This window comes from Trachypithecus francoisi, unplaced genomic scaffold, assembly GCF_009764315.1.
Source record: "Trachypithecus francoisi isolate TF-2019V2 unplaced genomic scaffold, Tfra_2.0 Lachesis_group4, whole genome shotgun sequence".
Lineage (NCBI taxonomy): Eukaryota > Metazoa > Chordata > Mammalia > Primates > Cercopithecidae > Trachypithecus > Trachypithecus francoisi.
The window spans coordinates 29,080,026-29,101,386 of NW_022681469.1; the positions used below are offsets into that span (position 1 = coordinate 29,080,026).

General features: G+C 44.6%; 1 protein-coding gene across 4 annotated transcripts in view; it reads left to right on the top strand.

The window, feature by feature from the left end:
• Positions 1-1,269: 1,269 nt before the first annotated feature.
• UBE2H (ubiquitin conjugating enzyme E2 H) overlaps positions 1,270-21,361 on the top strand; it is a 123,389-nt gene continuing 103,297 nt past the window's right edge. Inside the window, exon 1 of one of the 4 annotated variants that reach the window (XM_033193633.1) lies at positions 1,270-1,764. In XM_033193633.1, coding sequence (XP_033049524.1) covers positions 1,712-1,764 — 53 coding nt within the window. In that variant the 5' untranslated portion in view covers positions 1,270-1,711. The remainder of the gene's footprint in view (positions 1,765-21,361) is intronic. The other 3 variants (XM_033193632.1, XM_033193634.1, XM_033193636.1) reach the window with 3 other exon arrangements.

The following is a 21,361-nucleotide window of genomic DNA, read 5'->3' on the forward strand; positions in this document are numbered from 1 at the left end:
TAAATATAGGCGATGCCTGGAACACTCTTCACTGGCCCTTTTGCCTGGTTGACTCCTGGGTTCCATAACACTTCTTTTGGAGGACCTTATGGGGCAGCATCTTTCAAACTTCACTGTGCGTAAGAATCACCTGGGGACCTTGTTAAAACTGCAAATTCTCATTCAGTAGATCTGAAGTGAAGCTCTAGCGACATTTCTAACAAGTTCCCAGGTGATGCTGACACTATAGACAACAGACTATACTGGCGGGTTGTGTAAATTTAGTCTTCCTTTTCCTTTTTTTTTTTTTTTTGGAGACAGAGTCTTACTCTGTGGCCCAGGCTGGAGTGCAGTGGCACGATCTCGGCTCACTGTAACCTCTGCCTCCTGGGTTCAAGAGATTCTCCTGCCTCAGCCTCTCTAGTAGTTGGGACTACAGGTGCCCGCCACTACACCCGGCTAATTTTTATATTTTTAGTAGAAATAGGGTTTCACCATGTTGGCCAGGCTGGTCTTGAACTCCCGATCTCAGGTGATCCTCCTGCCTCAGCAACCCAAAGTGCTGGGATTACAGGCATGAGTCACTGCGCCCAGCTAAATTTAGTCTTTCTTAGTTCACCATTATATCCTCACGTCCAGCAAGGTGATTAGCACATAGGAGGTGCTTAAGAAATATTTATTGAATGAATGAAGTATTTAAGGTTGGTGTAGGAGGTTCACACACTTTGCGAAGTTGCCTCATGCTCTGTAGAATAAGGATATTAGTACTAAATTATTTCTGATCTTACCACCTTGCTGTGTAAACTCTAATCTTTGAAATAGTGGCCGTAGACACGTGGATTGTGATGAACCCTGTTATGCAAGCCTGAGGAAGCCTTGCTGTGGTCTACAACCCTTGGAAACAAATTCTCTCCAGCCAAGGAGGGAGTGGAGTGCAAGTAACCTGCTGGTGTGGGAATTTCCAGATTTTGGTGCCTGAGTAATTGCTATCTTAGCCTCCTCCAAATCAAAGAAATTAACAGCTTGTTAAACAGAGTGTGTGTGGAGGTTCATTACCCTAAAATCCACGCATTTAATAATATTGCCATTATTTACTATTATCGTTTAAGATGATGATAACGACATTGGCAGTTGAGCGATGAAGTAGGTGGGGAAGCTGGGGGAGGGGACAGAGGGTGTGAGACAGCCGGAGAAAGAGGAACTACAACTCCCAGAATCCACCGGGAAAGCCCACGGCGCAGCGGCGCCCCACCCCTCTCGGCGTCCAGGCCCGCCCCCTCCGATGACGTCACCTCTGTGACGTCACGGCGCCCAGAGCGAGGCTGGGGTAGGGAGGCCGATTGAGCAGGAGTCGTCCGCTTGTAGTGGAGGCTGCTAGGAGCCGGTCAGAGGGTGAGTGGGGAACAGGCGAGCGAGCCAGAGCAGGCAGGAGGGAGCGTCGCGCGGCGCAGAGGAGCGCCGGGGCCGGGCCGCGGCGGAACCACAGCCAGAGAGGGGCTGCCGGAGCCGGGCGCTGCGGGGTCCCCACCCCCACCCAGCCGGACAGTGCCCGGTGTTCCCCCGTGCGGGGGGCGGCGGCGGCGGCTGACGGGACCGACGGGACCGTGGGGGTGTTGCCACCTCCACCGAGGAGCCGGCGCGGCCGCGGGCTCCTCAGAGCCGGGGCCCGGGGCCCGTGACAGACGGGCCGAGGAAGGGAGAGAGGCGGCGGCGGGGAGTCGGCGGCGACACCATGTCATCTCCCAGTCCGGGCAAGAGGCGGATGGACACGGACGTGGTCAAGCTGTATCCTTCGTGGAGGGGAATTCGGGATGTGTGTGGGGGGCGGTGTGGGGATGCCCAGGGCACCCCCGAAACCACCGCAAAGGCCCTGGGGCACTCCAGGCCACTGTCCGAGACTCCCCTCCTCCCCCAGTGCCTACGGCGGCTCCTTGGCACCTCCCAGGGGCCGAGAGCCTTTTCAGCTCGCCTTTTTCCCGCAGCACCCCGAAATACGCGTTGCTACTCGCTCTTCCTGTATCCCCACAGCCCGTGACTTTCCTTCGCGACGTTTGGACTCCCAGACGACCTTATTTCTTTTTGCAGGACCAGTCGCCTCACTACCACCGAGCCCATCTTCAGGGTTTCTCTCTCCTGTTTGCTCGCTCTGGATTTAGGGACTCAAGGCAGAAATTCCCGAGAGGGAAGCCTTTCTCCCTTTCTTGAGATGCCCCCATTTCCTCCAACCACAATGCTGCTTGAACTGGGGTCATTCAAGCGACCTCTTTTATCCCTAATTCCTTTCTATATTAGGAAGAGAGTCGCCTGCTCATGGCCCCCTCTTCTAAGAAAGAGCTCTGTGTGTTTTCAATCAGTCCCTCCTGTTAAGCTTTCTGGTCCCCGGGAGAACCCTACTGTTTTCCTTTCCACTGACAAAGCCTGTCCCACCCATAGTTGTATGTGATGAAGACCCCTAGGCCCTCCAGCAAGCCACCCTCCATGTTGTGGGTATGACAGCCGGGGAAAGAGGAGCTCCTGGACAAAATAGTCCCTGGACTGGCCACTTGGGCAAAACTTCCTCTGTGAGGGTCAGGTTCTTGGGGGAATACTTGCCCTGATGTCGCCAAGTGACACCCTTTATTTTCTGCCCCCTCCCCCCAACTTTATGCACTCTGGAGGCTGCAGTGGGAAAGCCGTAACTGATAAGAGCCCTTCAGGCAGTGGTTTTGGTTGAAGTCCAGACTGATTATTTAAGGACCAGCTAGAGAAATTCGCGAAGGTTCCTGTGACAAATCAAGAATTTGTTTTTTGAAGGGTAATTTAGAGGGTGTGGGGAGGCCAGAGTTCTGAACAGCTAGTCCTTGGGGAGGGGGGAAAGTGGGGGCTTAGGGGGTGGTAGTGTGGAACACAGTTTAAAAGTCCTGTCTCCTGTTTCTCTCCCTTCTCCCCATCCCCCCATCGTTTCCCCCTGTTGCAGGGTTTTGTTTATATAACTCAAGTTGTTTGGCTAAATTCTTCAGGTGAATTCCTTTTTTCTTCCTTTTATTTGTTGCTGTTTTTGATTGTTTTACCTCTTTGTAGAGGTCAGTGATTATTGTCAAAAAATTCCGTTAGGGAATTTGCTGAAGTTTTAAAAAAGTAGTTTTTGCATATGGTTTGGCAATGGGGGATGGGAGGGAAGTTGTCTGGGCAAGATATTTTTTTTAAAAAATCTTTTCAGAAATAAGGTGTTTTTCTCCTTGCTCAGGGAAAACTTGGCTAGAAATTAGGAGCAGTAGATAGACTTCTAAGTTTGTGGTTTGGAGTTTAGAATTTTTTGGGGGTGGGAGATTAGAGCGGAGCAACTAATGTAGTGTACCTAATATATATTCAGGCACAAGTGAAATCAACTCTTTATGAGCTGTTTGTGGCTGTGATTGTTTTGTAAATGTGTGAATGATACCAGTAATGTTGGCTTTTCATAAGGCTGCAGGAAAACTTGTAACTGACTGTGTGTACATTTTAGACAAAGCAGTTTCAGGTTTTATTTTTGTTTAGAAACTAGGAAATGACATGGTGGCAGAATCTGATTTATTTTTATCTTGAATTGAGAGTTACTGTCACACCTAATGCGAATTTCTACCTAATGTTTAATTGGGATGGAGTGGGGAGATAGAATTCCAGCTGTTTGTGATCGTTGTCAGAGTCTCAAATTATGTACATAGACATATTTTTAAAAGATTGAGGATAAAGAGGGGGGCCTAACTTGACCTGATGCCTTTTCCATACAGTGCCTTTTGTTCATTTAGTAGTTGTGGCATCTAGAATGATTACCGCATTTAGGAGTCGGGGTGTGGGGGGTGGAGAGGGAGAGGAAAACAGACAAAGAACAGCAGGGTGTCTTTTTTTTTCTCCCCCTAAGTGGCTTATTTCATAGCTTATTTTTAGTAGAAGATGAAGAAAGGCAAAGATGCATTGGCCTTCTGTTCTTTCCCCACCTTCCTTCCTTTCTGACAAAAGAAAGCAGAGGCGCTTTAAAATTGTACATCTGAGATAGGAGGATAACAGTTTCAAGATTTAAAAGCCAGAGGTTATCTTTGTTTCGTGTTTATTTTCTGGTATAACGAAGTTTGGAAGTTAAAATGTTTCGGATTTCCTTTTGTGTGTGTTGTGTAGGTGAGAGATTTTGTGTCCTCCTTTCTCTGTTGAATTCACAGATCAGTAGGCCCAAATGGAGCCAACAATTTTTGAGTAAGGTATATTTAGCAGAAAATTTAAGGAAAAATTCCCCAACCCTCTCTACTAAAATGAGTACAATTGTGTGAAAAGGCTGGGGGTTGAGAAAGATGGTGGAGAGGAAGTAGGAAGAAAAGGTCTGAAGGAATGCACTTCTTGCCCCCCAGTGCCCCTTGATGATTTCTTTGGTGTGGGGAGTGATAGCTGGTTTCCTTGCAGTCTCCTGTTTCAGCCCATTTTTGGATGTCTCCTAGCGTAATTATACCACCACAATTTACAGCCTGGCAGGGAACCTATATAGTAGGAAAGTAGCAGTGTGGGGGTAGGGAGAGAAGAGGATGTGTAACTAATTGGCCGCTGCCTTCCACCACCTCGCTTGGTTCTTTTGGAGACACAGTCTCTGGTTGTTGTTTGGAGTCAGTGATATTTCTTTTGTGACGGGTTGGTAGGAGGAGAGCTGACTCCCAAGTTATGCAGGGAGTGAGTGTTTTGCACCAATGCACTTAATAATCTGCTGGGTGATTATGTTCTGAAACTCTGACTCATTCATTGTTTCTCTTCTGATCCTTTGCTCAGGGTTGTGCAAACCTCCCCAGGAGCCTAGAAACTGATTTACATGACTTTTGGATCCTTTAGGAATGTGTCCCAATGAAAAAACCGTGCAGTTACCCCAGATCCTATGGAATGGTCTCGAATAGTGCAGCCATTTGTTTGCAAAGTCAGGTAGATTGGTGATCTGTGCTGCCCAGAGCCTGGCAACCTTTGAGGTTTCCACCTCCAACCAGCTGATTATTTAGATTGTCTGAGAGCTGGGGCTCTGGTGACCTTAAAGTGTGATTTGCCCTAAAGGAATATCGGTTTAAGTTCTCCCTGGTGGAAGAACAAACAGCTCAGATTACACGGGTTTCCTTGTTGGTGGGGGTTACTCGTCTCACCCTGTTGCACAGCCCTAGTGATCCTTTCATCTGTGAACCAGTGGCCCCTGCTGAAGGCTAGAACTGCTTGTTTTGGAAAAGCGTATGCAGGCAAAAGGCCGCAGGCACCGCTCCTCAGCGCTCATTGGCTGCCCTGTTACTACCCGGAAAAGGAGGAGGGGAGGAGCTACCAAACAGCTGATGGAGTGTGACAAGAGAGTGTGTTTATATACAAAAGAGGTGGGGGCTGGGGAGGCCCTCTGAGTGGTGTTACAGGAACAAGACAAGTGTGTTTTCGAGGGGTAAAAAGAGGAGAGGAAAACCTGACCTGTTAGAGTACAAGAAACGTTTAGAAAAATTAAGGCTAAATCAGAAAAGTAGATAATAATGGGGACCAGCATACACCATATGTACAATTTTGTAACACCCCCAAGAGTTTTCAATGATTCTTCTTTTCAGAGGGAGTGCAGTAATAAAGTAGGAAACACCCCTTTATTTATTTTTAATTTTGTAGAGACTGAGGTCTGACTAGGTTGCCAGGCTGGCCTCCCAACTCCTGGCCTCAAATCTTCCTCCTGCCTTGGCCTCCCAGAGTGCTGGAATTACAGGTGTGAGCCCAGTGCACCTGGCCCAGGGCATGCCACTTTAAATGCACTTAACTGACTCATTTACAGGGATTCCAAAGTATGGCAGAAATGTCAGCTTCCCTTAAAGCATCAAGAGTGATAGAAAGGGACAGTGTCTTACACTAAATCCATTAGCAGCCTGAGTTAATTTTACAGAATCGCTGGTGTCTGCTTTAGGGTTTCAGAGGCTTTCTGTAACAAATTCAAAACCTCAGATGTTGCCGAGTGTGATGGCTCACACCTGTAATCCCAGCATTTTGGGAGGCTGAGGCAGGAGGATCACCTAAGTGTAGGAGTTTGAGGGTCCAGTGAGCTAAGATCATGCCACTGCACTCATGCCTGGGCAACAGAGCAAGACTCTCTCAATTAAAAAAAAAAAGCTGGCACGGTGGCTCATGCCTGTAATCACAGCACTTTGGGAGGCCAAGGCAGGTAGATCAGCTAAGGTCAGGAGTTCAAGACAAGCCTGGCCAACACAGCGAAACCCTGTATGTACTTGTACCAAAAATATAAAAAATCAGCCAGGTGTGATGGTGCCGGCTTGTAGTCCCAGCTACTTGGGAGGCTGAGTCACGAGACTCACTTGAACCCAGGAGGCGGAGGTTGTGGTGAGCCGAAATTGCACCACTGCACTCCAGCCTGGACGACAGAACAAGACTCTTATCTCACAAAAAAAAAAAAAAAAAAAAATCCTCATATGTTTGGGTACCTACTTTGTGCCAGTATGGTGCTGGGAGTTTAGTAGTGAAAAATTCAGCATGGGTGATCATGGTCCTTATGCAATTAGTTAAAACTTTTTTTAGTTAGAAAGGACAGGCTGTGGTTAGGTCATTGGTGTGTGTAGTGCCTTTCTGAGTTAACTTGCATTTACTCTTAGAGTGGACTTTTCAAGGAATAGAAAGATCAAAAAGTGAATTTTGTGTGCTAGGATGTATATGGGGATCTGTACACCTGTTTAAAAAAATTACAAAACTAAAATACTAAAATATGTAGCCATTTGTCTTTGACTTAACTTTGGCATTTTGCTGTTAATCAGTAGTTATTCTATCCCTAAGTTAGTAGTCTTTGTTACTCTTTAATTTGTGTTCAGAGTGTAGACAATTCCGTAATCTTTTAACTAGTTCCAGTGTCAATTGGGAACCTGTGGTTTGCCTCTTTATTTCCTGTGGCCTCTGTTTTAGTGAGATGATGAGATGTAAGTTGGCACAGCTTTATGGTCTTCAAGCTAAAAGTTAAAGATTTGGCAACTCTCAGTGTTCTGAATTTGTCTTCCCTGCCTAGATTTTGGTGACAAATATAACATATTGGTACTTATTTTGGTTAGGCAGGAACCTACATGAGTAAGCATTCACAGCTTCAGAACCTGATTCCTGCAGTGCAGTTCTAGTAAATTACACGCAAGCATAAAAATTCAGCTTTTTGGAAAAAAAAAATATTCTGCAGATGTGACCCATAAAAGTCCCTCCTGTATTTGTGTATGTGTGTTAGAACAACCTAGATTTGTTGGGTTTTTTAGTGTTGCAATTTTCTTAGCCCTTTGACCTGCATTTTATAGATATATTTAAAATTTGGTATTCTTTTCAGCCTTAACAGATTTGATGGTTCCAAGAATCATTGGATTTTTGGGCATGTAATCCAGACCTATACATTATGTTATAATGTTTGCAGTGTAACAACTTTTTACCTGTAGACCTACGGAGTGTACCTGTTAGTAAAATACTTAAAAGAACTTAGTTGGATTTCAAAAGTAAGAAGATAATTGAGGAAAACATAGGGTTACAAGAAGGAAAACTAGTCACCTGTAATCCTACCCTTTAAACAGTAGTTCTCAAACTTTAATAATCACCTGGAGAGTTTGTTAAAACGGGTTACTGCATCCCATTCCTGGAGTTTTCTAATTCATTGGGTCTAGGGTGGGGTCTAAGAAGTTCCCAGATGATGCTCCTGGTCCAGGACCACTGTTTAAGAACTATTAGCCTTAAATGTTAACCTTATGACTTTTTTCCTATGTCTTTTATTCTCCCCGGGATATATTGTTTTCAACCTGTTGATCATACTGTATGCGTATGCCCTGTTTTTGCTTAATATTTTTGCAGTTGTTTTTTCCAGTTAAAAATGACTAGGGGCCGAGTGTGGTGGCTTATGCCTGTAATCCCAGCACTTTGAGAGGCTGAGGCAGGCAGATCACAAGGTCAGGAGATCGAGACCATCCTGGCTAAAATAGTGAAACCCCATCTCTATTAAAAAATGCAAAAAAAAAAAAAAATTAGCCCAGCATGGTATGGTAGGCACCTGTAGTCCCAGATACTCAGGAGGCTGAGGCAGGAGAATGGAGTGAACGCGGGAGGTGGAGCTTGCAGTGAGCCTAGATCACGCCACTGCACTCCAGCCTGGGCCACAGAGCCAGACTCAGTCTCAAAAAAAAAAAATAATGACTAGGCTGGGCACGGTAGCTCATGCCTGTACTTCCAGCACTTTGGGAGGCCCAGGCAGGCAGATCACCTGAGGTCGGGAATTTGAGACTAGCCTAACATGGAGAAACCCCGTCTCTACTAAAAAATACAAAATTAGTCGGGCGTGGTGGCACATGCCTCTAATCCCAGCTACTCGGGAGGTTGAGGCAGGAGAATCAATTCGTTTGAACCTGGAAGGCGGAGGCTGCGGTGAGATGAGATCATGCCATTGCACTCCAGCCTGGGCAACAAGAGCAAAACTCCATCTCAAAAAAAAAAAGAATAGCTCATGTAATATGCCATCCCATGACTGTGCCATCGATATAATTCTTGCCATTTTTCTCTGATGAATAAGATTGAAATTAACATCTTTGTACATAGGCTTTTCTTTGGGTTATTTCTGTTTTCACGAAATGGAATTCTAGATCAAAGAAGGTAAACATTTGAATTAAAATATTTAATTAAAAATCTCGGCCGGGTGCGGTGGCTCAAGCCTGTAATCCCAGCACTTTGGGAGGCCGAGACGGGCGGATCACGAGGTCAGGAGATCGAGACCATCCTGGCTAACACGGTGAAACCCCGTCTCTACTAAAAAATACAAAAAACTAGCCGGGCGAGGTGGCGGGCGCCTGTAGTCCCAGCTACTCGGGAGGCTGAGGCAGGAGAATGGCGTAAACCTGGGAGGCGGAGCTTGCAGTGAGCTGAGATCTGGCCACTGCACTCCAGCCTGGGCCACAGAGCAAGACTCCGTCTCAAAAAAAAAAAAAAAAAATCAGAGCCCTACACTCAGCGGGCTCTTGTTTTGTTTTGTTGTGTTTTAGTTGGTATCGTTTTGGCACCGAAATAGCCTGGCATAGTGAGTAAAGATGAATTCTAATTTCCTCTTTGTTTAAACTTTGATGTTTTTTCTAATAATGGTGATCCTCAATTTAGGCATACTTTTGTATTCTCAGAGTGCATACTGCAAGTCGATAGGTTAAATATATTTGTGAGCAGATACATCTGACTAACAGGAGCTGTAGAATTAGTTTTGGCATCTTGGATTCTTTTTCCTTTTGTTTATTGAGGTATAATTGACATACAGTTAATTGTACATATTTAAAGTGATATGTTTGATAAGTTTTAATGTTATGTATCACCCATGAAGCTTATCCTTATCAAGATAGGAGACATATTTATCTTCCCCCAAAGTTTCTTGTGCCCCTTTGTAATCTTTCTCTCCCTCCCCTCCAACCATTGATCTCATTTCTGTCACTGTAGATTATTTTACATTTTCTAGAATTGCATATATAAGTGGAATCATTTAGTATGGACTCTTTTTGTGTGAGTTCTTTCACTTATTCTGAGATTCACCCATGTTATTTAGTTCATTTTTTTTTTAAATTGCTGAGTAGTATTCTATTGTATGGATATACCACAATTTGTTTATGCATTCACCTCTTATGCTCGGTGGCATTTGGGTTATTTCCAGTTTTGGGCTATTGCAAGTAAAGTTGCTATGAACATTGTGTGGACATGAGCTTTTTTTTCTCTTGGCTAAGCTAGATAGATCTTGTGGCAGGGTTTGCATGTGTGTGCGTGCGCGTGTGCATGTGTGTTTTGAGATAGGATTTCACTTTATTGCCCAGGATTTCATGGTGTGATCTCAGCTCACTGCAGCCTTGGCCACTTGCCTGGCTAGTTTATTTTTTTTTGTAGAGAGGAGGTCTTACTGTTGGCCAGGCTGGTCTCAAATTCCTGGGCTTAAGTGATCCTCTGGCCTCAGCCTCCCAAAGTGCTGGGATTACAGATGTAAGTTGCTGTGCCCAGCCATGTTTAACAGGTAGTTTGAGTTGAATGTTTACTGATGATGATCCATATTTCAACCCCAATAAAATTGTGACAACTGTTGTTTCATTTGAGTGTTTTTTGGTTTTTTTTTTTGTGATGGAGTCTTGTTTTGTTGCCCAGACTGGAGTGCAGTGGCGCGATCTCAACTCACTGCAAGCTCCGCCTCCTGGGTTCACGCCATTCTCTTGCCTCAGCCTCACGAGTAGCTGGGACTACAGGCACCTGCCACCAAGCCCGGCTAATTTTTTGTATTTTTTTAGTAGCTACGGAGTTTCATCATGTTAGCCAGGATGGTCTCCATCTTCTGACCTCGTGATCCACCCGCCTTGGCCTCCCAAACTTATGGGATTACAGGCGTGAGCCACAGCGCCTGGCCTCACTTGTGTATTTTTAAGGAATCATGTTAAATTACATGCTCTTAAAGCACCGATTTTTTAAAAAATTATTAACCTTATTTTATAGTATATGAATTTTGTTATTTTTTTAATCAATAAAACGGATTTTATCTTACCACAATGATTGTGATACCTTTCGCTTGAATAATGATTTAAACACTTTATCTTCCGTTTTTTATTTTTAAAGACAGAGTCAGTCTCGCTTTATTGCCCAGACTAGAGTGCAGTGGCACGATCTTGGCTCTCTGCAACCTCTGCCTCCTGAGTTCCAGCAATTCTCCTGCCTCAGCCTCCTGAGTAGCTGGGATTACAGGGGCCTGCCACCACACCTGGCTAATTTTTATATTTTTCATTAGAGACAGGGTTTTGCCATGTTGGCCAGGTTGGTCTTGAACTCTTGACCTCAGGTAATCCACCTGTCTCTGCCTCCCAAGTGCTGGGATTACAGGTGTGAACCACGACACCTGGCCAATCTGTTTTTTTTTTTTTTTTTTTTAATGGAGTCTGGCTCTGTTGCCCAGGCTAGAGTAGAGTGCAGTGGTGTGATTTCAACTCACTGCAACTTCTGCCTCCCGACACCTGGCCTAAAGCATTGATTTCTAGCTGAATTTGGTCACGGCTGCTCTTCTCTCACCACCCCCATTTGAAATTAGTGAATTAAATTTTTACTGTGAAATATTTCTGTTAGCCTGAGCAACATGGCAAAAGCCTATTTCTACCAAAAAAGATAAAAAATTAACCAGGTATGGTGGTATGCACCTGTAATCCCAGCTACTCTGGGGGCTGAGGCAGAAAGATCGCTTGAGCCCAGGAGGCAGAGGTTGTGGTGAGTTGAGATCATGCCACTACACTGCAGCCTGGGTGACAGGACAAGGCCCTGTCTCAAAAAAAAATGTTTTGTGGCCCTTTGTAATTACACTTTAGGAATCTGACCCAGCATGGTGGCTCAGGCCTGTAATCCTTGCACCTTGGGAGGCTGAGGTGGGCAGATCACCTGTCAAGAGTTCAAGACCAACCTGGCCAATATGGCGAAACCCCATCTCTACTAAAAATACAAAAACTAGCTGGGTGTGGTGGTGCACGCCTGTAATCCCAGATACTCGGGAGGCTGAGGCAGGACAGTTGCTTGAACCTGGGAGGCAGAGGTTGCAGTGACCCAAGATTGTGCAACTGCACTCCACCCTGGGGGACAGAGCAAGACTCCATCTCAAAAAAACAAAAACCATATTACACTTTAGGATCATAGTCACAAACAACTATTTTATTTTTATATTTGCTTGTAGGACTCTAGCACACTTTTTGTTGATGATATTCTCTTTGTAAAGTATTGATAAGATTTTTTTAAAACATTTCTTTAGCATTTCTAGTGAAATTTATAGCAGTTGATAAATATTTCTGGAGCACTCTGTTAAAGTCTGAATAATACCTTCAATTTTCACATGGAATAAACTTACGTGAAATGAACTAATAGCAGCAACTCAGTGACAGAAGGGGAAACAGACTGTAAGAGTTAGGGTATCCTTTGATATCATGCTTTCCTGGAATTTTTTTGTGTGTGTGTGAGACGGAGTTTCACTCTTTTTACCCAGGCTGGAGTGCAATGGCATGATCTCAACTCACTGCAACCTCTGCCTCCCAGGTTCAAGTGATTCTCCTGCCTCAGCCTCCTGAGTAGCTGGGATTGCATGCATGTGCCACCACGCCTGGCTAATTTTTTATTTTTAATAGAGAGGTGATCCCCCTGCCTCAGCCTCCCAAAGTGTTGGGATTACAGGCGTGAGCCACCGCGCCCAACCTGGAGTTTTTTGAAGATTTATTTTTTTTTTTGAAACAGGGTGTCACACTGTCACCTATGCTGGAGTGCAGTGGTGTGATCACAGCTCACTGCGGCCTCGAACTTTCAGATTCTGAACTCAATCCTCCTGCTTCAACCTCCCAAGTAGCTGGGACTATAGGCGTGTGTCACCACACCTGGCTTATTTTTGTATTTTTCGTAGAGATGGGGTCGTGCCATGTTGCCCAGGCTAGTCTCCAACTCCTGGGCTCAAGTGATCTGGCTGCCTTGGGCCTCCCAAAGTGCAAGGATTACAGGTGTGAGCCACTGCGCCTGGCCTTAAGTTAATTTTTAATGAAATGATGCTTAAAGTTTTTTGTGGCATCTTAAGAGTTATTTGATAGGTTATTGGACACTACCATAGTAAAATTAGACGTTGATTTGTAATAGTTGTTATTACATTCTTTCTGATAAATTATAAACAATTTATCTTATGGATGTTTACATGTGTGTTGCTAAAAAAAAAAAAAAAAAAAATTAAATGTGGGTTCAGTGGCCCATGCCTGTAATCTCACCACTTTAGGAGGAGTGCTTGAGCTCAGGAGATTGAGGGTGCAGCGGGCCATGATTATGCCACTGCACTCCAGCCTGGACAACAGTGAGATCCTGTCTCAAAAAAATTAATATTACTGACAGCTGGAACTTTTAGTTTGGCTAACAAAAAGGTCATCTGGCTTGTACCTGTTTTTAGTTTGGAGCAATGATAGTGTGTTTGGTGAGTAGACTGTTTTGGTATTCAGACACAGGGATGGTGCCCCGAGCATATAAATTCCAGTGTGTTGGCTAGGCGCAGTGGCTCATGCCTGTAATCCTAGCACTTTGGGAGGCTGAGGCGGGCTGATTGCTTGAGCTCAGGAGTTCGAGACCAGCCTGGGCAATGTGAAACCCTGTCTCTACTAAAATACAAAAAATTAGCTGGGCGTGGTGGTGGGCACCTGTAGTCCCAGCTGCTCAGGAGACTGAGGCAGGAGAATTGCTTGAACCTGGGAGGCAGAGGTTGCAGTGAACTGAGATCGTGCCGTTGTACTTCAGCCTGGGCAACAGAGTGTGACTCCGTCTCAAAAAAAAAGATTCCAGTTTGTTATTTTCTAATTGCCGAAGTGTAATTCAAGTGCATTGTAGAAACTTTTGAAAACACAGTAGTCTGTTGAGGCTGTTGTTGCATTGGTGGTTCTCAATTGGGTATCACATTTGAGAAGAATTAAGTTTTTGGGGGCCCAGGTACTATGGTTATTGTAATTTCTTCTGTGTACCTCACCAGATGCTTGGGGAAGGTGTCTGGTTGTTTATAGGCTGGTGCTCGTGGGGGTATCTGCCCATGCCCAGCAGAACCCAAATCCTCAAGGGCCCAGGGAAGCCCCACATGGCAGCCATATGCTTATGAGGGAAGAAGGATCCTTTTTGCCTCTCCCTGCTTTGTAGGTATCTAGGACGTTAGGTAGGCAGTGTGAATAGTTGCTGCTGATCTTCTGACCTGTTCCTGCAGAGAAGTCAGGGAGGACTAGGTAGCCCTTGTGGAGAGAGAGGTTTGGCTGGACTTTGTCATTCTCTGGAAGACAGGCATGGTTGGCGGGTCTGTCAGTGGTAGCACTTGGAGGATCCATATTTAGCATATCAATTAATTGGGAATGGAATCTTTGTCTTTGGTTCAATCTCCTGGTTTCTAACTTTTAAACCATTTTTAGGGAAGCATTATGTGTGAAGGTGGGAGATACTCCCTGCATACAAAATCATGTTGCTAATGTTGTGAATTATGCATTTTCTTTTTAATATTAGGCACATTTTTTTCATATATCAAGTTTTTATCATGTACACTTTTCAAGGTTTTTTGGATTATGAAATCTTGGTTGATATAATATAAATAGAAAACTAGATACAGAATACATGCCTGGTTCGTGTTACCTCAGAAGCAGTTAGGCTGCCACTTAGCCTAGCAAAAAGTAAATTTAGTTGTTTTATCCAAAGGGTGCCAGTATAACTTTGGTGATCTAGATTTTGCTTTTCTTTCTTTCTTTTTTTTTTTGTTTTTTTTGAGGCAGAGTCTTACATTGTCACCCAGGCTGGAATGCAGTGGCTTGATTTCAGCTCACTGCAGTCTCCGCCTCCTGGGTTCAAGCGATTCTCCTGCCTCAGCCTCCCGAGTAGCTGGGATTGCAGGCACACGCCACCATACCTGGCTAATTTTTTTGTGTCTTTAGTAGAGACGGGGTTTCACCGTGTCGGCGAGACTGGTCTCACACTCCTGACCTCGTGATCCACCTGCCTTGGCCTCCCAAAGTGCTGGGATTAGAGGCCTGAGCCACCGTGCCTGGCCTGGATTTTGCTTTTCAATTTGATGATTATATTGTATAGACAGTTTCTGGAAAGTTGATTAATTTAAAAATTCAAAATTTGGTTGGGCATTTCCATCGCAGCATTTGTATGTAGAAGGTTGATTGGTTAGAGTCATATCAATAAGAGATCACCCAAGTGTAATATAGTTGGATATAATGTTTTCATGGTCTTACTGCTGGATGTTTACTACCCTTTTGCTATTCTTTGAATCTAAACCTGTAAATAAATTAGTGATTCTCCTTGGCAGCAAAGCTTGGAACTACATAACTCTTTTAATTTTATCCCAAAAGAAACTGGGTAACAAATGCTCACTTTCACTGGTTGCAGTGGCTCACTCCTGTAGTCCCAGCTACTGGGATGGCTAAAGCAGGAGGATTGCTTGAGTCCAAGGCTGTAGTGTACAATGATTGCACCTCTGAATAGCCACTGCATTCTCCCACCTGAGCACTATAGTGACACCCTGTCTCTAAAAATAAAAAAATAAAAACAGTCACTTTTATATGGCCTTTCGTTCTCACAGCTGTGAATTGTACTTGATCAGATCATTAATTCAAACTAGAGGCCGGGCACGGTGGCTCACGCCTGTAATTGCAGCTCTTTGGGAAGCCAAGGCAGATGGATCACCTGAGGTCAGGAGTTTGAGACCAGCCTGGCCAACATGGTGACGCCCCATCTCTACTAAAAATACAAAAATTAGTTGGGTGTGGTGGCAGGTGCCCGTAATCAAAGCTACTCAGGAGGCTGAGACAGGAGAATTGCTTGAACCCAGGAGGTGGAGGTTACAGGGAGCCGAGATCGCATCACTGTGCTTCAACCTGGTGATAGACTGAGACTCTGTCTCAAAAAAAAAAAAAAATTCAAACTAGGAGAGCCTACAAGTACATAATCCTGTGAGGGGAATCTGGGACAGTTTGAGGTGGCTTTTTTTTTTTTTTGAGATGGAGTTTCGCTCCTGTTGCCCAGGCTGGAGTGCAATGGCATAATCTTCGCTCACCACAACCTCCGCCTCCTGGGTTCAAGCAATTCTCCTGCCTCAGCCTACCGAGTAGCTGGGATTACAGGCATGCGCCACCATGCCCTGCTAATTTTGTATTTTTAATAGAAACAGAGTTTCTCCATATTGGTCAGGCTGGTCTGAAACTCCCAACCTCAGGTGATCTGCCCACCTCGGCCTCCCAAAGTGCTGTGATTACAGGCTGAGCCACCGCGCCCGGTCAACTTTTTTTTTTTGCTTTTTTTTTTTTTTGAGACAAAGTTTCGCTTTTGGTGCCCAGGCTGGAGTGCAATGGTATAATCTCGGCTCACCGCAACCTCTGCCCAGGTTCAAGCGATTCTCCTGCCTCAGCCTCTCCGGTAGCTGGGATTACAGGCATGTGCCACCATGCCCAGCTAATTTTGTATTTTTAGTAGAGACTGGTTTCTCCATGTTGGTCAGGGTGGTCTTGAACTCCTGGCCTCAGGTAATCCGCCGGCCTTGGCCTTTTAAAGTGCTGGGATTGTAGGTGTGAGCCACCGCACCCAGCCTTTTTTTTTTTTTTTGATGAGACAGTCTCTCTTTTGCCCACACTGGAGCGCAGTGGTACCATCATGGTTCACTGAAGCCTTGACCTCCTGGGTGCAAAGCAGTCCTCCTGCCTCATCCCCCTGAGTAGCTGGAACTATAGTCACACGCCACCATGCCCTGCTAATTTTTCTATATTTTTGTAGAGACAGGATTTTGCCATGTTGCCCAGGCTGATCTTGAACTCCTGAGTTCAAGTGATCCTCTTGCCTTGGCCTTCCAAAGTGTTGGGATTACAGGTGTGAACCATTGTACCTGGCCATGGATTTTTATTACAAATTATATTCAAATAGATGAAAACAGGAGGGAAAAGAATTTTCAGTATGTGTAGTAGTTTTGACAGGAGTTTTAGCCCTTTATCCTGGTGACTGATATTAATGTTGCTCTTAAGTGTACTTAAGCACACTAAAACATTGAACACAAGATGTGTTTAATAACACAATTATCAAGGGAACTGAGGATAAAAGCACTCATCTTTGTATCGCAATATGACATTATTAGCATCTATTAACTTTACAAACCTGACTCATTTAATTTTCGGCAGCCACCATCGTGATAATGAATAAAGAGAAAACAAATCGTGTATTTTGTCACTCTATTCATTTTTATCTATAAAGATTTAAAATACCTTTCTTTTGAGTTAGGTTGGTTTTATGGTTGGAAGAAGGAAAGGAGGTAGACCTTTGAATGTCTTGATTGCTGCTCATTTCTTTAGGCAGTGAAGAAAGGTAGCTAAAGTGCTTTCTCTGATTATCAAATGCCATATATGTGAATATACCTGTGTTGTCTGTCGTGCCGTTGTGAATACTCGCTTGCTTTCATCTTTTTTATCCACGAGCTCTTGCATTAGAGTAGTTAGTAACCAGTTCTTTCTCTTGGAGTAATTAATGTGACTTTTCCCTTGTTTGAGATTTAGCTACGAGTTTTATATGTAACATATAAACCATGATATATCAGAAAGACTGTATTTGTGGTTCATAAAGACTGTAATTTCATTTCATTTTCATAAATTGTATGTTTTCAAATCTATATGTTTGGTTTTTTTTTTGTTGTTTGTTTGTTTTTTTGATATGGAGCCTTGCACTTGTAGCCTAGGCTGGAGTGCAGTGGCACAATCTCGGCTCAATGCAACCTCCGCCTCCCCAGTTCAAGCAATTCTCCTGCCTCAGCCTCCCCAGTAGCTGGGATTACAGGCACCTGCCAACACGCCTGGCTAACTTTTTTTTTTTTTTGTATTTTTCAGTAGAGATGGGGTTTCACCACGTTGGCCAGGCTCTAGGTTGGTCTCGAACTCCTGACATCAGGTGACCCACCCGCCTCGGCCTCCCAAAGTGCTGGGATTACAGGCGTCAGCCACTTCGCCTGGCCTGAACTGGATTATTTTAATGGACATATGTATCTTTTTATTTGCTTCATGAGAATTTGGGATTCTATTTTTAATAGAATCAGAAATTAGTTTGTGGCTTGTGTGCTTTTAAATTAGGCATATTACTCACTTGAATGAATTGGATAAAACATGATGGTTTTAGTCTGCCATTTCTGGCAGTTTTATTTCTTAAATGTCGTTCTTAAAGTGTTTTGTCAGCTCTGATGAAGTTCTGATGGCATCTTATTATTTAAATTTAAATTTTGGCCGGGCGCGGTGGCTCAAGCCTGTAATCCCAGCACTTTGGGAGGCCGAGACGGGCGGGTCACGAGGTCAGGAGATCGAGACCCTCCTAGCTAACACGGTGAAACCCCGTCTCTACTAAAATTACAAAAAACTAGCCGGGCGAGGTGGCGGGCGCCTGTAGTCCCAGCTACTCAGGAGGCTGAGGCAGGAGAATGGTGTAAACCCGGGAGGCGGAGCTTGCAGTGAGCTGAAATCCGGCCACTGCACTCCAGCCTGGGTGACAGAGCGAGACTCCATCTCAAAAAAAAAAAAAAAAAAATTTTAATAGGTATTAGAGTCATAGATTTTAGCATGTTTTTATACTTGGAGAAAACCTGGACTGCAAATACTGGTATTAAAAAGCAATGGTGGCTTTCTGAATATAAGAGCTCTTAGTGTGGAAATTAATAATCATATTCTCTCTAGGCAATAGCATTTGTGGCCTTAAGTAGTAGCTTAAGAAGTATTAATGCTTGACTGTAATGCTTCAGATTAGGAAAGGAAACTCTGGTAACTTTGTTATTATTGATAGAAAAAAATAGAGGTGAAGGTTGAGAGGATACTACTTTTCAACTGTGATTAACACCAGTTTTACTAGTAGTCATATTTGTTGTGTGAAAAATAGAATTAAAACAACAGCCTAGTAATGTCTGTTAATCCTGCTTATGAATATAAGATCTCGTAAAGAAAAATAAAAATGACCTAGTAGGTTTTAATTAGTGTCCTGGTACCTCTGGCACTGCATCTTTTCTTAAGGTGTCAGAATTGTATTTACCCTGTTAATTTATTTTTTATTTTTATTTTTTTTTTGAGACAGAGTCTCGCTCTGTCGCCCGGGCTGGAGTGCAGTGGCCAGATCTCAGCTCACTGCGAGCTCCGCCTCCCAGGTTCACGCCATTCTCCTGGCTCAGCCTCCTGAGTAGCTGGGACTACAGGCGCCCACCACTACGCCCGGCTAATTCTTTTTGTATTTTTTAGTAGAGACGGGGTTTCACCATGTTAGCCAGGATGGTCTCGATCTCCTGACCTCGTGATCCACCCGTCTCGGCCTCCCAAAGTGCTGGGATTACAGGCTTGAGCCACCGCGCCCGGCGTTACCCTGTTAATTTAAAGAATAACGTAAATCCTGTAAAAGTGCCTGATTTATGGAAGCTTTTGTCAGGATAAAATGGCAGCATGCTGTTTCCTTTCAAAGTTTTATGTATTTAATTACCTGAATTATATTTTCTTTCTTTTTTCTTTTCCGTTTTTTTTTTTTTTTGACCGAGTAACTTGCTCTGTCGCCCAGGCTGGAGTGCAATGGCACGCTGTTGGCTGACTATAACCACCCCTTGGATTCAAGCGATTCTCCTACCTCAGCCTCCTGAGTAGCTGGGATTCAGGCACGCACTACCACACCCAGCAAATTTTTGTATTTTTAGTAGATACAGGGTTTCAGCATGTTGGTCTCGAACTCCTGACCTCGTGGTCTGCCCACCTCAGCCTCCCGAAATGCTAGCATTACAGACGTGAACCACCATGCCCAGCCTTAAATTTATTTATTTATTTATTTATTTATTTATTTTTTGAGACGGAGTCTCGCTCTGTCACCCAGGCTGGAGTGCAGTGGCCAGATCTCAGCTCACTGCAAGCTCCGCCTCCCGGGTTCACGCCATTCTCCTGCCTCAGCCTCCCAAGTAGGTGGGACTACAGGCACCGCCACCTCGCCCGGCTAGTTTTTTATATTTTTAGTAGAGACGGGGTTTCACCGTGTTAGCCAGGATGGTCTCGATCTCCTGACCTCGTGATCCGCCCGTCTCGGCCTCCCAAAGTGCTGGGATTACAGGCTTGAGCCACCGCGCCCGGCCTTAAATTTATTTTTAGAAGTTATATATGCATTTATATATGTTTATGCTTTTATGTATACCTCTATATATATGTTTATTTTTACCTTTCACCTCTATTCTGTGGCACGTATATATATATACACACACACACACATATATATTTTTTGTAGAAATGGGGTCTTGTCCTGTCCTTGAACTCCTGGCCTCAAGTGATCTGGCTACCTTGGCCTCCCAAAGTGCTGGGATTACAGGGTGAGCCACCACGCCTGTTTTTTAAAATTTTTATTTTATGTTTTTTATTTTTTTTTTCTTTTGAGACGGAGTCTCGCTGTGTTGCCCAGGCTGGAGTGCAGTGGCGCGATCTCGGCTCACTGCAAGCTCCGCCCCCCGGGTTCATGCCATTCTCCTGCCTCAGCTTCCCGAGTGGCTGGGACCACAGGCGCCCGCCACCACACCTGGCTAATTTTTTGTATTTTTAGTAGAGATGGGGTTTCACTGTGTTGGCCAGGATGGTCTCAATCTCCTGACCTCGTGATCTGCCGCCTGCCTCGGCCTCCCAAAGTGCTGGGATTACAGGTGTGAGCCACCGTGCCCAGCTGGTGTATGTATTTTTATTTCAGCTCTTTTTTCTTTTTTTTTGAGACAAACTCTTACTGTTTCCCAGGCTAGAGTGCAGTGGCATGATCTTGGCTCATTGCAGCCTCCGCCTCCCGGGTTCAAGCGATTCTCCTGCCTCAGCCTCCTGAGTAGCTGGGATTACAGGTGCCCACCACCATGGCCAACTAATTTTTGCAGTTTTAGTAGAGATGGGGTTTCACCATATTGGCTAGGGTGGTCTTGAACTCCTGACCTCGGGTGATCCACCTGCCTTGGCCTCCCAAAGTGCTGGGATTATAGTTGTGAGCCACCACTCCTGGCCTCAGCTCATGTTTTTGTTGTTCTTTTTTGTTTTTAAAGCAAGGTCTGTCTCTGTTGCCTAGGCTGGAGTGCAGTGGTGCTTTTTCGGCTCACTGCAACCTCCACCTCCCAGGCTCAAGTGGTCCTCCTGCCTCAGCCTCCTGAGTAGCTAGGGCTACAGTCGTGTGCTACATTTTAATGCCCAGCTAATTTTTGTAATTTTAGTAGAGATGGAATTTCGCCATGTTGCCCAGGGTGGTCTCAAACTCCTGAGCTCAAGTGATCTGCCCACCTTGACCTCACAAAGTGCTGGGATTACACGCATGAGTGACTGTGCTCGGCCTGTCATTGCTCAGTAATGTACTTTTCATTCTAATACATTTCACGTTTATCAAAACTTGCAGCGTTTTTGCTTTGAGATGTTAATGGCCCACTTTTTGTGGATTGAAAATCTGGACCACACAGGTCAGTTGAAGGTTGAAGGTGCTGAGATCAGAGTCAGTCCTTACCACAATGGATCTGGGGCTGACTATGGTTTCGTAAGCTTTTGTCCCTTATAGTTTTGCCTGTGTAGTAGATGCTCAGCAAACCCCTGTTAAATGGATTAGAATGAATTATATACTACTGGGTTTTCACCAAGTCCTTAGGTCATTTTTAGACTAAACTTTGGCACCTGCAATTGAAGCGATATGGAAATCTTGCAGGAAAGTGTGGAATCTTCTTCCAGTGATGGGGACTTCAGTTCTTTTCTGCGTGGATGTCATTTGCCTTTTTATGTAGTGTTCATTTTCCCACATGTAACGTGCATTTGTTTTCTGAAATGGTCCTAAATGCTAATACCTTATAGGTTATTCAATGCCATTTTCA